We start from the raw sequence: 14,292 nt of genomic DNA on the forward strand, positions 1-14,292 counted from the left end.
TTCCTCCTTGTTTTCTCATTTATACGAGGGATAGAATGTAAGTCACTATCACGTGACAATATAATGCTCATGATGTCAACTTTGTGTTTATACAAACAAACCACGTTTGTAAATATAATTTAGATGATATCACTGCAACAACATCTCAATAGATGGACTAAAAACCAGCCTTTAGCTATGATAATGAGAACAGAGTTGGCTAGAGCAGAATTAGCTAGCTAGAAGGCTAATGTTTAACTAGGCTAAAGCAGAACCAGATATGGCTAATGGCTACCAGGCTAATGCTTAGCTAACAGTTTGAGAAAAGCAATTAGAGGGTTGTTGTACTGAGGTGAATAATTTAGGCTATTATTCTCCTCTCCTCTTTTTAGCTGTTTTCCATGGCCACAGGTGAATTTGTCATCTGTTATTGTTGATTTTATTTCCCCTTTATCTACTCACTTTGTCAGTACAACACACACACAGTCACTCACCCTCAAGAGATCACACACAGGGGTATTCTATTAGTATCCCCATTAGCTGTTGAGATAGCAGCAGCTACTATTCCTGGGGTCCACACAGAACATGAAGCATGACATAATACAGAACATTAATAGACAAGAACAGCTCAAGGGCAGAACTCCATAAATTGGACGGAACTACAGAAACATTAACTTGCACTAGAAGATACTATTTACACACAGCATACATAATCACTCGCCCTTCACAAACACAAGCATTACACTCACCCTAAAGACAGACAGACACACACACACACACACACACACACACACACCAGACACACACACACACACCAGACACGCGAACACAAACATCCATGCCCCTGTCTTCATTCTTTGAAAAGATGTCAATGTGAGCTTTCATATAGGAGGCACTCAGTCAGTGGGAGGTCGACTGCTGACAAAAGGCCCCTGTCAGCCATTTTGGTGGCCGGCATCACTGTGGCAGATTTTTTTTCCTGCTTCCTAAATGGCACCCTATTCCCTTTTTAGTACACTACTCTTTTTTTATTTTTTTACCAGGACCCATACGGCTCTGGTCAAAAGTAGTGCACTATGTAGGGAAAAGGATGTCATTTGGGACACAGGCTTAAACAGTAATGAGGTTCAGTCAGGTTGGATTCTCCTGTCAGTAAACACAACTGTCTTTTGTCCACCTCTCCTTTTGTCCTGTCCCGCACATTGGTGATCCGCTCAGAAAATAGACATTTCTGAGTCCCCTCCATTGTAGTATTGTTGATCACGGTGATGGGATGAAATAGGATTTGGTAAGAGCCAGATTGAATAGGTGTGTGTAGTGGGGGTGGATATGTGTGTGTGCCTGTGTGTGTGTTTATGCGTGTGTGTGAGTATTTGTGTTCATTTCACAGCCATATTGGAAACGTTTTGTACACTTTTTGTTGCCCAGCCCTCTCAGAATGCCTTCTGTATTGTGTGTGTTGCATGAGAGAACGTGTGCGTACTCGTGCGTGCGTGCGCGTGTGTGTGTGTGTGTGTGTGTGTGTGTGTGTGTGTGTGTGTGTGTGTGTGTGTGTGCGTGTGTGTGTGTGTGTGTGTGTGTGTGTGTGTGTGTGTGTGTGTGTGTGTGTGTGTGTGTGTGTGTGTGTGTGTGTGTGTGTGTGTGTGTGTGTGTGCGCATGTTTGTCAGAATGAGTGCATGTGAGTACAGTATGTATGTTCTTGGGACCGGAGTAGCTGCGAGGGTGTTTTTTGAAATCATGATTTGTAAATACCTTTTCATATTGCAAACCAGTTTTTGATAAAGTATTATACAATTCTGTAAAAGAAAAATATGTACATAAGATTTTAGATGAGAATAAAGTGTTGATGACAGCATATTAATTTATTTGTATAAAAGAGCACTGCATTCCCTGATTGTACGAAATATGAATTATCCGCCCAAGTGTTTTGTGTTGTTACTTGGTCTTGCTTCATTTGATAACCTTTTCTCTTTCCAAATGTGTACTTCTTTATCAGTACAAGTAATACAACGTGGTTCCTCCTCAATATCTCCCCGTATCTCATTGTTTCTCAAGCCCAGTGTTTTATAATATGAACGATTTGTTTTCTGGTGCCTTTTTTTCTCTCTCTTTGTTGTACTGCTGTTTTGCTGTGGGAGATGGCTTCTTTTCAAGCAACTTCTGGAACATGCAAATAAGAACATCTGCACCCAGAATTGACAAAACCGGTCTCGCTCACCTTTTTATTATTTCATGAAGTTGTTCTTAAATATCTATATATTGGTATATAAAACTTTATTGCAAATCTCTTCCCGGTGTCTTTTTTTTAGAAATCTCCCATCTCCTTCTCTTAATATTTGTATCTTCATATGTTTACAGACATCATTTCTGTCAAGAGCACCTATCGAGACACCCAAATACATTAGACTGACCAAGGATCTCTGGGACTTTCGGCACGGTCTTATGTGGACTGCGTCTGCACTGTAGTTATAGAGTAGTCCATTTGCGATGCCTTCTGTTAAAATGGCGTAGCTGGCGGAAGACACTGGACATTTCAGGTGTGTAATTCAAGAGCAGGGAGTTGGAGCGGCCGCGAGCAAACCAAGTCACAGACTCCGCATCGTTGCTAACTAGCAAAAATGGTCTCATTCCACGAGGATGTTAACTTTTGAGGCAGCCATTTGACAGCCCGAAAAGTTCAAATCACCATTCATCTGCATAGTTCCTTTATGATCCCCATTTAAACAGGAAATCATGCAGGATGCATAGGGGTCACAGATGTTGGTCCTCCAGACTAGAGCCCAGATGGACACCTTAAATCCGAGCCCAGTAAACACTGGTTGGGGATGAGGGAGAGGATGGAGCTCTTCATCCTACTGTGACAGTGATGCATCACACACACACCAGATACCGTATGAATATAAATGACATGCAGTATGTCTCTCTTTATATTTATGTGGTTTTGCAGTTGTTGTTGGATTCCGTAACAGGGATGGAAGTGTGTGTGGTTGTGTGTTGGTGTGCTTGCATGCTTATGTGCGAGCGAGCGTGTGTGTGTGTGTGTGTGTGGCTGTAATAGATACAGTATATTGCTGACTCAGTCTCTTCTTTGTGTGATGGGGATGCAACACTGCAGGCGTGGGGTCAGTGTGACAGACAGCAACAGGCAATCCTGGGGATCCCATGGGGAATTGTGGGGCTTTGCTGCCATGGCGATAAAGCCAATCACGTGCACACACACTCTCTCTTTCACTATCACACACACTGCCTCTATCTCAGTCTTATTTCTCACACACAATTTCCATCTCTCCATGCAGCCAAGCCTCACACATACATACACATACCAGCATAGAGAATGAGACCTACTGGTCCAGTACCAAGAATTCATATAATCTATTATGGCTGACAGGGCATTGTATTTCAAAGTGTAAGCGCAAGGTGGATTACTTTGAATGCTTGTATGGTTATTATAATACTAGTAATGGATTGGAGCTTTTCGTAAATGCTAAAAGCATTTTGGCATTTCATGGGGGCGGACTCACCTTATGCAGATGCACTGCTACCAATGAGTAGCACTCACCAGAAAGAATTGTGTGTCATATTACAAAGGGATTGTATACCTCCTAATCCCGTACATACAGAATGTAGTGTCTGAATTGAAAGACATTCAGTCAGGACAGCATTCATTGCATGCATGCAGTTATAACAGAATGGAAAAGTAGCGCCATCCGCTGGCCATTTATGTCATTACATAGACAGAGTACAATGGATGTCATGTGTTTTGCCCCATATCAATACAAAATCATTGGCAAAAACATCAGACATTTAATTAAAACTGTCATATGTCAGCAATTTTGCTTAGCTTTAAGAGTAATGCATACAAAATGAGTAGAGAAATCCACTGTCTGGTTTGTCTATAATGGATTTTGATAATAAGGAAACAAACTTTACCAGTATAGCGCACTGATATTTTAAAATACATGCAACATTTTGCTGATAGTGGGAAACAGTTCAATCCAGACAAGCATCAATGTAAATGTACTGCCTATTTACTGTAATAATTATCTCTAGCTGAATGAAATGCCCAGAGGGTAGTGGTGCAGACCTGAATACCAATTAGATTCGATTTCTCTGAGATTTCTATATTATCCAACACAGTTGCTCTCTTCCCTGTTGCACATGGTAGAGATGGTGTAAGGCGGAGTCAAAATAATAGAAATTAAAAATAGAAGCCCCACCGTACAATCACAGAATAAAGGCCATGTGAAGAGATGTAAAGGCGTTGACACACAGATAGAACATTGTCACTCCCCTAATGCCATACAGGGGATAATGACACTGAAACGTATACAGTACCAGCAGAGCAATCAACCCATCCACCCATTGGTGGTCCAGCATATACTGTAATAATGCATTTTCGAAAATAACACGGGGCTAGACGGCTCGAGGTCTCAAGGGCCGCAGTTTGGCTGTTTTTTAAATGTTTTTAAATCTCCCATTGTGGAACTCGGCTGACGAGTCCACTTTGCTATTTGCCCAGGTATGAATAGAAACCTGGATAAATTTTAATAGGCAAGGACAAAAACCAGCAGACAATATCGCACTCCAAGTTTGGAGCAGTGCACGCTTGCCATAATAACACTTCCACTGGCACATAAGAGTCTTAAAATCAAATGTTTTCCTGTCCAGGAACAGGAAGTGGACTGAAGAGCTAACTCCAAGCATGGTTGGGAATAGTGAATGATATTGACCTCCCAACCTGAACCTTAGTGGCCCAAGATGGAGATGAGAAGAGAGACGGGCCACCTCCGAATCAGACGGGCAGAGGTGAGGGATCTTCGGCTGTGTCTGAAATGGCACTCTATTCCCTACTGTATAGTGAGTGCACTACTCTTGGCCAGAGCCTAGTACTTGAAGTCGGTGAGAAATGCTAACATGACATGCTGAGCTCAGTAAGTGGTGAGTGTTGGAGAAGTCAAGTGACAGCCAAAAGGCTACCAACACAGTTTTCTACCATAGCTTTTAGATGTACTTAGCTAGTTAGATTGTAGTCAAAAGTGCACTATATACAGTAGGGAATAAGTTGCCATTTAGGATTGGACATTCCTTGCACTGTGGCGTCTTTGACCTATCCACGGGAACAGGGGGGTCAAGGTCTCAGAGAGATGTCCCAGCATGTGTGTGGTGGGCCTGGATGAGGGCTGTGATGTCACCGTAGGACCCCTGCTGGGCCACGAAGAGGGCCGTGCGACCACGCTGGAAGAGGAAAAGAGGCGGAAGAAAGCAGAGAAGGTCAACACTTGAGGTATGCGCGAAGGCAGTGTTTCCCAAACCTCTGCTCGAGTACCTCCATTTAAAAAAAATATATATTCCAGTACTAACACAGCTGATTCAACTAATGAAGGGCTTGATGATCAGTTAACCAATTGAATCAGGTGTGCTTGTAGTAGAATACATCAAATAAGTGGAATGGGTGGGGGTACTTGAGGATAGATTTGGCACACACTACTAAGGTATGTAACCATGCTAAACGACAGTGATATAGACAAAATGAGAGAGAACGGTAGAGTTCACATTCCCGGGTGAATTAGAATTTATACAATTAACACTTTTGCATCTAGGATAGTGTCAATTCAAGGCAGGAGGCCCTTCATCGTGAGAGCTTTCCGCTCCTCTTTTTAGTGAGCTGAGCATTACCGCCTGGCTAACGCTCTGCTAGCTCTCTGTGGATTAATGAAGCCTATTGTAGAGGCAAACCTCACTGGGCTACGACGAGCTAATCGCTGAGTCAAGGGATGCCCCCCAAATGGCACCCTATTTCCTATTTAGTCCACTACTTTTGACCAGGGCCCATAGAGAATAGGGTTCCACTTGGGACGCAACCAAGGTATTTGGGCTTTCAAATGCTTCAAATAGCCTAAGCTGCTCTTTCAGCAAAGGCGCTAATTCTAGTGAGAAAAGAGGGCTGACGTCCTGTTCACTTTGAATCTTATAATGGCAATACTTGGAGGCACTCTTATCCCCCCCAGGGGTGTATTTTGTATACTTGTCCACTAGGTGGCGTAGGGTCTGGGTGTTAGATGTATTGCTTACTCCTGAAGTCGTGGTTAGTAACTGAGGGCCTGCAGGGGGGTGGGGGATTGTGTGGTTGTGTGTGTGAGCATCCATATCTGTGTTTGTGTGTATGATAAAGTGCATAGCAACAGGCACAATGAGAGCCAGTGACATACTGCAGGCATAGACTTCCTATTAGCACCAGATACCAAATCCTGACCTACTGCACAGGGCAAAACCTGTTTAAGATGCTACTACACACTATGCGTGTAGTGTGTGCGTCTATGCACATGTGTTTGTGTATTCTCTAGTCTATCCATCCAACACTCACCTGGTCTGTGAGGCTGGTGTCACACTCGGCCCTCTCCAGCAGAAGCCAGGCGACGTGTGTGTGGCCCCTCTCACAGGCACACATGAGGGCCGTGGCCCCCTGGTGGTCCTGGACATTGGGGTCTGCCCCGCAGCGTAGCAGCAGACGCACCATCAGGCCCCGGCCATGTCTCACTGCTAGCATCAGAGCTGTCTGACCCCCCTGGAGGGAGAGAGATGGGGAAGAGGAATGAGGAGGGCCAAGCGGAGAATCATCTCAATATGCCGAGCTAAAACTGACTGGCCATAAGGAAGTTGTGGCAAATTCCTGGTGAGATGGTTCATCTTTAGGCCAGTCTTATGGGAGAATATTTTACTGTGTGTTTAAAAGAGAGAGAAACAAAGTATGCAGGCCAGGCCTGTGGTGGTCATGAAATGTTGTCCGCAGGTTATTGTTATGCAAAAGACTTCCGGTCTCATGGTAATTGACCGTTAATGAACATAAACACGTTTAGCGTCTCCAGGTCTCCGCGCATACAAGCCGCTGATGCACGTCTTTGGAACATTTGACAAAGTTGAATTCATCCATTTACTATACGCCATCACAATGAATCCACAATTTATTTTAGGCAGGTCTAAAGAGACATTATGATGTGAAGAAAATGTTTCCAAAAGAACAGAAAATGAGTTGGCCTCCTGTATTATATCTGGCTATGTGCCGTGCTGTAGGCTGGTTCATTTAGCAGACAAGATATGCTTATAAGTCCCGTGCCATTATTTTATATTATAGGATTTTATAGTAAGAAGAATATAATTGATCTTAGCTGAATAAAATAGAAAGGATATATAATCCCATTCTGGAGAGAGTGCGCATAGGATGTGGATATGTTTAGCCTAAAAGTGATCATTTGAAACAGGTCCTATATGCTAGATTTTGAGTTATTTGGCAACTTTAGTTGGGTATGATGATGCAAACCTTAGAATGTCTTAGAAATCAAAACATACCTATGAGTATGCATAAACTCTTAATATGCATACGGGTGTTTTTAAATGAATCATCACCTTAGAAAGCGCTGTCCATTTCGTTGTGTTTGGCTTTGAAACAACATCCACAGCGACCATGTTTTCCACTCCGTTTCAACCTGCTGCTAAACTTCTTTCTTCAAATTGATCACAGTGAGGTGAATTTTAAAAGCATGATACTGTTTTGATGATAATAGTCTTTGATGTGTTTTTTTTGCATTTATGTCAGAGTGGGTAGAGGGACAGTAGAGCCCTGAGTACCAGGCCATTAGCGACCCGATGGTCATTAGCGAGTTGGGTACTACCAACGCATGTCCAGAGTGCAGAAGAGAAGATTACCGTGATGGTCACGTGGAATTTTACTGCGGTCATGACTCATGACTACCGGTGTGACAGTAATACAGCCACCGCAACAGCCCTAGGCGCGGCCCATGGGTCCGTTAAGACATGTTATTATGGTTTTTGTGTAATTTGGTTTTTGATCAATCATGGAGAAGATTGACGCTCTATCTGTATGTGAGAGGAGATGAGAGGACAGAGGTCCAGGCAGCGGGAGAGAGCTCACGATAACCTCCAGTCTTCTGTAGCCATGCCAGAAACATAAGGGCATTCCTGCTCCAGTACCTTAGCCTGGTTAAACCAGACTGAATGCTGCTCTGGAACAATGGTGAGCACAGTGTTCATTCTGGTGTAACCAGGCTACCGGTTTCTCCCGCTGCTCTCAGTGGTACAGAGGTGATTCATCCTAACCCAGGCCGCAAGCTGTAAAGGTCAACTCAATATCTCCTCTCTTCAAAGCAGAGCTATAAGCCTCTGTTTATCAAAAGCCATTTTACCCTCTCTGTGAGCAGAATGACAGACCCTTGGTGCGGATTCATATGGTTTATAGTTTATTGTTAATATATTATTATTCAAAACAAGTACTCACTGCACAGGTCCAATTTACTGTACATGACTTTGATGTTTCATAGCTATAACCATCATGGCAACTCTGTAACACCCACTGTGGATTGTTGGAGCCATTCTTGTCTATTGCTTTGTGTTATGGAACCGCTTGGACAACACACAGTTATACATTTGGAATACCAAGATACTTGATCGTATAGTACATTATGTGCCATACAAGAGTGTTAGGAGGAAGTATGAGGTGTGTACTTGGCAGTTATAGAGGTAGTGACCTGGCTGGCTCGAGCATTGACGTCCCCCAGCTCCATGAGCCTACGGACCACCTCCATGTCCCCAGAGCCGTCCGGGGCCGTTAGGGAGGCCAGCATCACCGTTGTGTACCCTGCCTTGTTCTGGAGGTCCACCTCACACACACCTGTATGGGGAAGGACAAACACACATGCTCAATACACAATGTCAACTTGTTAGATATGGAATCGTAAGTACAAATGTATAATCATTTAGATACACATAATTCCATACAATAAGTGTTTATGCTCACTCACTCACTCACTCACTCACTCACTCACTCACTCACTCACTCACTCACTCACTCACTCACTCACTCACTGTCTTACCTTAGATTGCCCCATAGCTGTGTAATAACACACACACAGTGGTACCAACCTGTGTCCAGTAGCAGGCTGACGATAGGGTAGTTGGCATGGGATACGCTGTAGTGCAGCACTGTGTTGCCGTTGTCGTCCGCCATGTTAACAAGGAAGGGGAGGAGCGAGGGCGTGGCCTTCCTCACCTCTCTGAGGTACACAGACACGGTATTGGCCAAGGAGTCCTCTTCAGCCGCCACCCGGAACCAATCTCGGAACAACACCACCAAAGCCCGCCTCTGGGGAGCAGATGAAATTTGACCGTTTTTCTCCCCAAAATGGAGGGTAAGCTAGTCCTAGATCTGTATCTGAGGGCAACATCTATTCATAATGCTTGGATATTTCCGAGAGAAAATGCACATAGAGAGTTTGAGGCCAATAGCACTAATGAAAGTGTCCGTGCTGACCACCCTACAACATAGCCTTAACAACATCCAGCTTTATCTGACTTTGCTTTATCTGACTTTCACCTACTACTCAATACCAACAAAATGATGTATGCTCTTCAACCGGAACCTACCTGCCCTCCTAACATTCTCACCCTGAACGGGTCTGAGCTAGAGTACTGTATGTCGACACTTATAAATATCTTGGTATATGGCTGGACTGATCACTCTCATTCCATACCCACTTCACCCACCTTAGGTCTAAAGTTAAATCCAGAATTTGGTTTCCTCTACTTCAACAAAACATCCTTCACCCACACTGCCATGCGTATCCTTGTAAAAATGACTGTCCTGCCAATCCTGGACTATGGCAATGTAGTTTACAGGCTTGCCCCCAAAACCTCCCTCAATAAACTAGACGCCATTTACCACACTGCCAACCGCTTTCCCACTGGGCACAGACATCAATTCCACGTCTATTCCACATTGGTTTAATTGAAATGACGTGGAAACAACGTTGATTTAACCAGTGTGTGCCCAGTGGGTTGTTACCAGTCCCCCTTTCAACACTCATCACTGTGACCTTTGCACCCTGGTCAACTGGCCCTCATTACATACAGTACACGATGCCAGACTCACTGCTACCAATTTATTTACAAGTCCCTCATAGGCAAGTCGCTCCTCTACCTCAGCTCACTCCTCAACATCTCCACTACTAATAGCATCCTGCGCTCTGGTACTGTAGATACAGTGCCTTGCAAAAGTATTCAGACCCCTTGGACTTCTGTTACAAAGTTGGATTAAAATGGACTTAATTGTCTTTTTTGTCAACAATCTACACAAAAGACTCTGTAATGTCAAAGTGGAAGAAAAATGTTTTGAAATTATTTTTATGGTTAATAAAAGTCATTGCATACGTATTCAGCTCCCTGAGTCAATACATGTTAGAAACACCTTTGGCAGCAATTACAGCTGTGAGTCTTCTTGGGAAAGTGTCTAAGAGCTTTAATTGTGCAATTCTTCAAGCTATGTCAAGATTTCGGGGATCATGGCTAGACAGCAATTTTCAAGTCTTGCCATATATTTCCATTCAGATTTAAGTCAAACCTGTAACATGGCCACTCAGGAACATTCACTCTTTTCTTGGTAAGCAACTCCAACGTTGTGTTGTGGGTTATTGTCCCGCTGAAAGGGGAATTCCTCTCCCAGTGTCTGTTGTAAAGACATACTGAAGCAGGTTTTCTTTAAGGATATAGCCTGTGCTTGGCTCCATTCAGTTTCCTTTCATACTGGAAAACTCTCCAGCATTTGCCAATGTCAAGCATACCACAATGCTTTAAAATGAGGAGGCAATTACTCTGTGATGTGTTGTATTCAATTTGCCCCAAACATAAGGCTTTGCATTTAGCCCAAAAAGTGTATTCCTTTGCTGTGTTATTTTTTTGCAGTATTACTTTAGTGCCTTGTTGCATACAAGATGCATGTTTTGGAATATTTTTATTCTGTATATTTGTATTGTTATTTTCACTCTGTAATTTAGGCAATTATTGTGAAGTCACTACAATGTTTTTGATCCATCCTTAGTTTTCTCCCATCACAACTATTCAACTCTGTAGCTGTTCTAAAATCACCAATGGCCTCATGGTAACATCCATAAGCAGTTTCATTCCTTACCTGCAGCTCAGTTCAGAAGGACGACCCTATCTTTGATGTGTCTGGGTGGTTTAATAGATATTCCACAGCATAATTATTATTGGCACATTTTACTCCTGAAATAATTTAGGCTTGGCTTAACAAAGGCTAAATACACTGAACAAAAATATAAATTCAACAAAGATGTTACTATTGTTACAGTTCATATAAGGAAATCAGTGAGTTGAAATAAATGCATTAAGCCCTAATCTATGGATTTCACATGACTGGAAATACAGATATGCATCTGTTGGTCACAGATACCTTAAAAAAAACAGTCAGTATCAGGTGTGAACACCATTTGCCTCATGCAGCGCCACACCTCTCCTTCACATAGAGTTAATCAGGCTGTTGATTGTGGCCTGGGGAATGTTGTCCCACTCCTCTTCAACGGCTATGCAAAGTTGCTGGATATTGGCGGGAACTGGAACACACTATCATACACATCGATCCGGAGCATCCTAAACATGCTCAATGGGTGACATGTCTGGTGAATATGCAGGCCATGGAAGAACTGGGTCATTTTCAGCTTCTAGGAATTGTGTACAGATCCTTGCGACATGGGGCTGTGTAATATCATGCGGAAACATGAGGTGATGGTGGTGGATGAATGGCTCGACAATGGGCTTCAGGATATCGTCACTGCGTCTCTGTGTATTCAAAATGCCATCGATAAAATGTAATTGTGTTTGTTGTCCGTAGCGTATGCTTGCCCATTGAGTCTGCTGTGTTGCCTTGGACTTTTCATACCATAACCCCACTGCCATTATGGGGCACTCTGTTCACAACGTTGACATCAGCAAACCGCTCACCCAAACGACGCCATACATGTGGTCTGCGGTTGTGAGGCCAGTTGGACTTACTGCCAAATTTGCTAAAGAGACATGGGAGGCAGCTTATGGTAGAGAAACGAACATTACATTATCTGGTGGACATTCCTGCAGTCAGCATGCCGATTGCACACGCCCTCAAACCTTGAGACATCTGTGGCATTGTTGAGTGGCATTTTATTGTTCCCCGCACAAGGTGCACCTGTGTAATGATCAGCCTCTTGCTATGCCACACCTGTCAGGTGGATGAATTATCATGGCAAATGAGAAATGCTCACTAACAGGGATGAAAACAAATTTGTGCACACCATCTGAGAGAAACAAGCTTTTTGCGTGTATGGAACATTTCTGGGATCTTTTATTTCAGCTCATGAAACATGGGACCGACCCTTTACATGTTGCATTTATATTTTTGTTCAGTGCAACTATGCAACAACTATATTTTTTGTTCGAATTTCTCTTCCACTTTGACGTTAGTATTTTGTGTAGATTCTTTACAACAACAAAAAATACTATTAAATCCATTTGAATCCACTTTGTAACACAATTAAATGTGGCACTGTATATCACACAGGTCATTCCCAAAGCCCGCACATCCTTTAGCCGTCATTCCTTCCATTTTTCCGCCGCCAATGACTGGAACGAGCTGCAAACGACCCTCAATCTTGACACATTCATCCCACCACACTCCTTCAAAAACATATTAACTGAGCTGCTATCTGATCAATGTACCTGCTGATCATTAAGTCTGCTGTGTTCTGCTCCCACTGTGAACATTTCTTACCTTTCCTCTGTATACTGGGTTTTTATTTACTTGTTGTGTTATTTTGTGTTGTCCTGTTCACTGTTGCGATGTTATGCCTCTTGGCCAGGTCACTATTGTAAATGAGAATTGGTTCTCAATTGACTTATCTGGTTAAATATAGGTGAAATAAGAGAAAGAAAGGAGGTGCATAACAATCCTCTTCCGTTCAATAAATGAAAAAGGATGCGGTCACAAATTGTGCTCACCTTTTTAAGACACTGTGTTTGGTAGTGCCTAGTCTATCTTAACAGATATTCACAGAGCTTTCGAATAACACTTGTGTAATTAGGTTGTGCCTATGTTTAAGTGTATTGCTGTACCATGCGTACCATTTCATCATTGGGGTTATCCATGTTGTCCATGTGATCTTTGAGGAAATTACACGCTGCTATGAACTCTCCATCTACCGTGTCCCTATGAGGAAAGACAATCATTAGTCCCATGAGTTGGATTTCCAGCAATATTCATATACTCTCACTAACATCAATAAATTCTAATAAATATTGTGTTTTTTGACATAGTCTGACAAAAAAATTGGTCACTCTTCAAAATGTGACAATTGCTAAATAAATATGCCCAAATGTTAACTGGCAAATCCTCAAATTTGTATTATTCATGAACAAAAAGATATATAAAGATTATACTCAGTTCCCTTCACCTGTCTTTCAGTTCATGTTTGGAATCTCTGTTTGGGTCTGGTTCTGCCTCCATAGGTTCCTCTTTGTTGGTGTCTATCTTGGCCTGTTTTTCTGGTTCTCCAGCTTTCAGATTTTCACCACTATCTGTACGTGAGTCTGGTTGTACATATTGAGTAGTCTGGTCCATTGGATCGGTTCCTTCCATCATCTCTTGACTTGGGTCTCCCTCTTTCTGGTCTCCATGGTTGGAACCACCGTGTTCTGCAGGTTTCTCCACCATCTCCCCAGGGTGGAGTTGTCCTTCTGGCTGTTGGTGTAGGTCGGAGATGTCCACATTCTCATGGCTCTTACTGTCCAAATCCTCATTTGGTGTTGTTTCAAAGCTAAACACGTGTAAAAAAAAAAAAGAAAAATCAGACACTACAGTGTCATTATGAACCAATGTGCTTTGCCCATTATAGCCATCATGATGGTTTTTATACTGTAGCTGAACGCAGACAGTACAAAATTAGTGTTGCTGCACAGTGAAATCTTCAGGGTTAGCCATAAGTTGGTCATAAATTCAAAGGGCGATGCTCAAGTTAGTTATTTGTCAACAATAAACAGCAGGAGCCTTGTGTCTTACCCGCTGTTCACACCCGTAAAGTGGAGGTTCTTTGACATCTGAGCACCGCCATTTCTCCTCATGATAGATTTCGGGGCTAAGAGAGAAAAAAGACGGAGGACGATCGTATTTTAAGGCTGGAGCTGTTAAATCACACTCTCCCACTTTGAATACAAAAACAGCTAAACAACCACAACAACCACAACTGAAGGCTGAATGAACCCTTTATAAAAAGCTACAGAATTGTAGATGCTTTGCTAAGTAGGACCAACCTCAGTATAAGAGGACGATGAGGAGGCCAACAAGACATAGACAATGAGATAGAAAGTCTGTAGACATACTCCATTTTACATGGTTGGTAGCCTAATCACAATGGGAGGCATTGATGACGATCAATTCAAGTGAAACTCTAGTCAAAAACTATCTGTTGGTATTAGTT

At 42.8% G+C, this 14,292-nt stretch overlaps 1 protein-coding gene across 2 annotated transcripts in view; it reads right to left on the reverse strand.

The window, feature by feature from the left end:
- Positions 1 to 3,672: 3,672 nt before the first annotated feature.
- Positions 3,673 to 14,292, reverse strand: part of LOC110530016 (KN motif and ankyrin repeat domain-containing protein 4) — a 48,032-nt gene continuing 37,412 nt past the window's right edge. For both annotated transcript variants that reach the window (XM_090181865.1, XM_021612772.3), the window contains exons 4-10: positions 13,875 to 13,950; positions 13,270 to 13,632; positions 12,941 to 13,025; positions 8,918 to 9,137; positions 8,524 to 8,666; positions 6,345 to 6,545; positions 3,673 to 5,215 (exon numbers count right to left, since the gene is read on the reverse strand). In XM_090181865.1, the coding sequence (XP_090037991.1) occupies positions 5,117 to 5,215; positions 6,345 to 6,545; positions 8,524 to 8,666; positions 8,918 to 9,137; positions 12,941 to 13,025; positions 13,270 to 13,632; positions 13,875 to 13,950 (1,187 nt within the window). In that variant the 3' untranslated portion in view covers positions 3,673 to 5,116. The remainder of the gene's footprint in view (positions 5,216 to 6,344; positions 6,546 to 8,523; positions 8,667 to 8,917; positions 9,138 to 12,940; positions 13,026 to 13,269; positions 13,633 to 13,874; positions 13,951 to 14,292) is intronic.

Source organism: Oncorhynchus mykiss, chromosome 8, assembly GCF_057628025.1.
Source record: "Oncorhynchus mykiss isolate SJ-2025 chromosome 8, ASM5762802v1, whole genome shotgun sequence".
Taxonomy (NCBI): domain Eukaryota; kingdom Metazoa; phylum Chordata; class Actinopteri; order Salmoniformes; family Salmonidae; genus Oncorhynchus; species Oncorhynchus mykiss.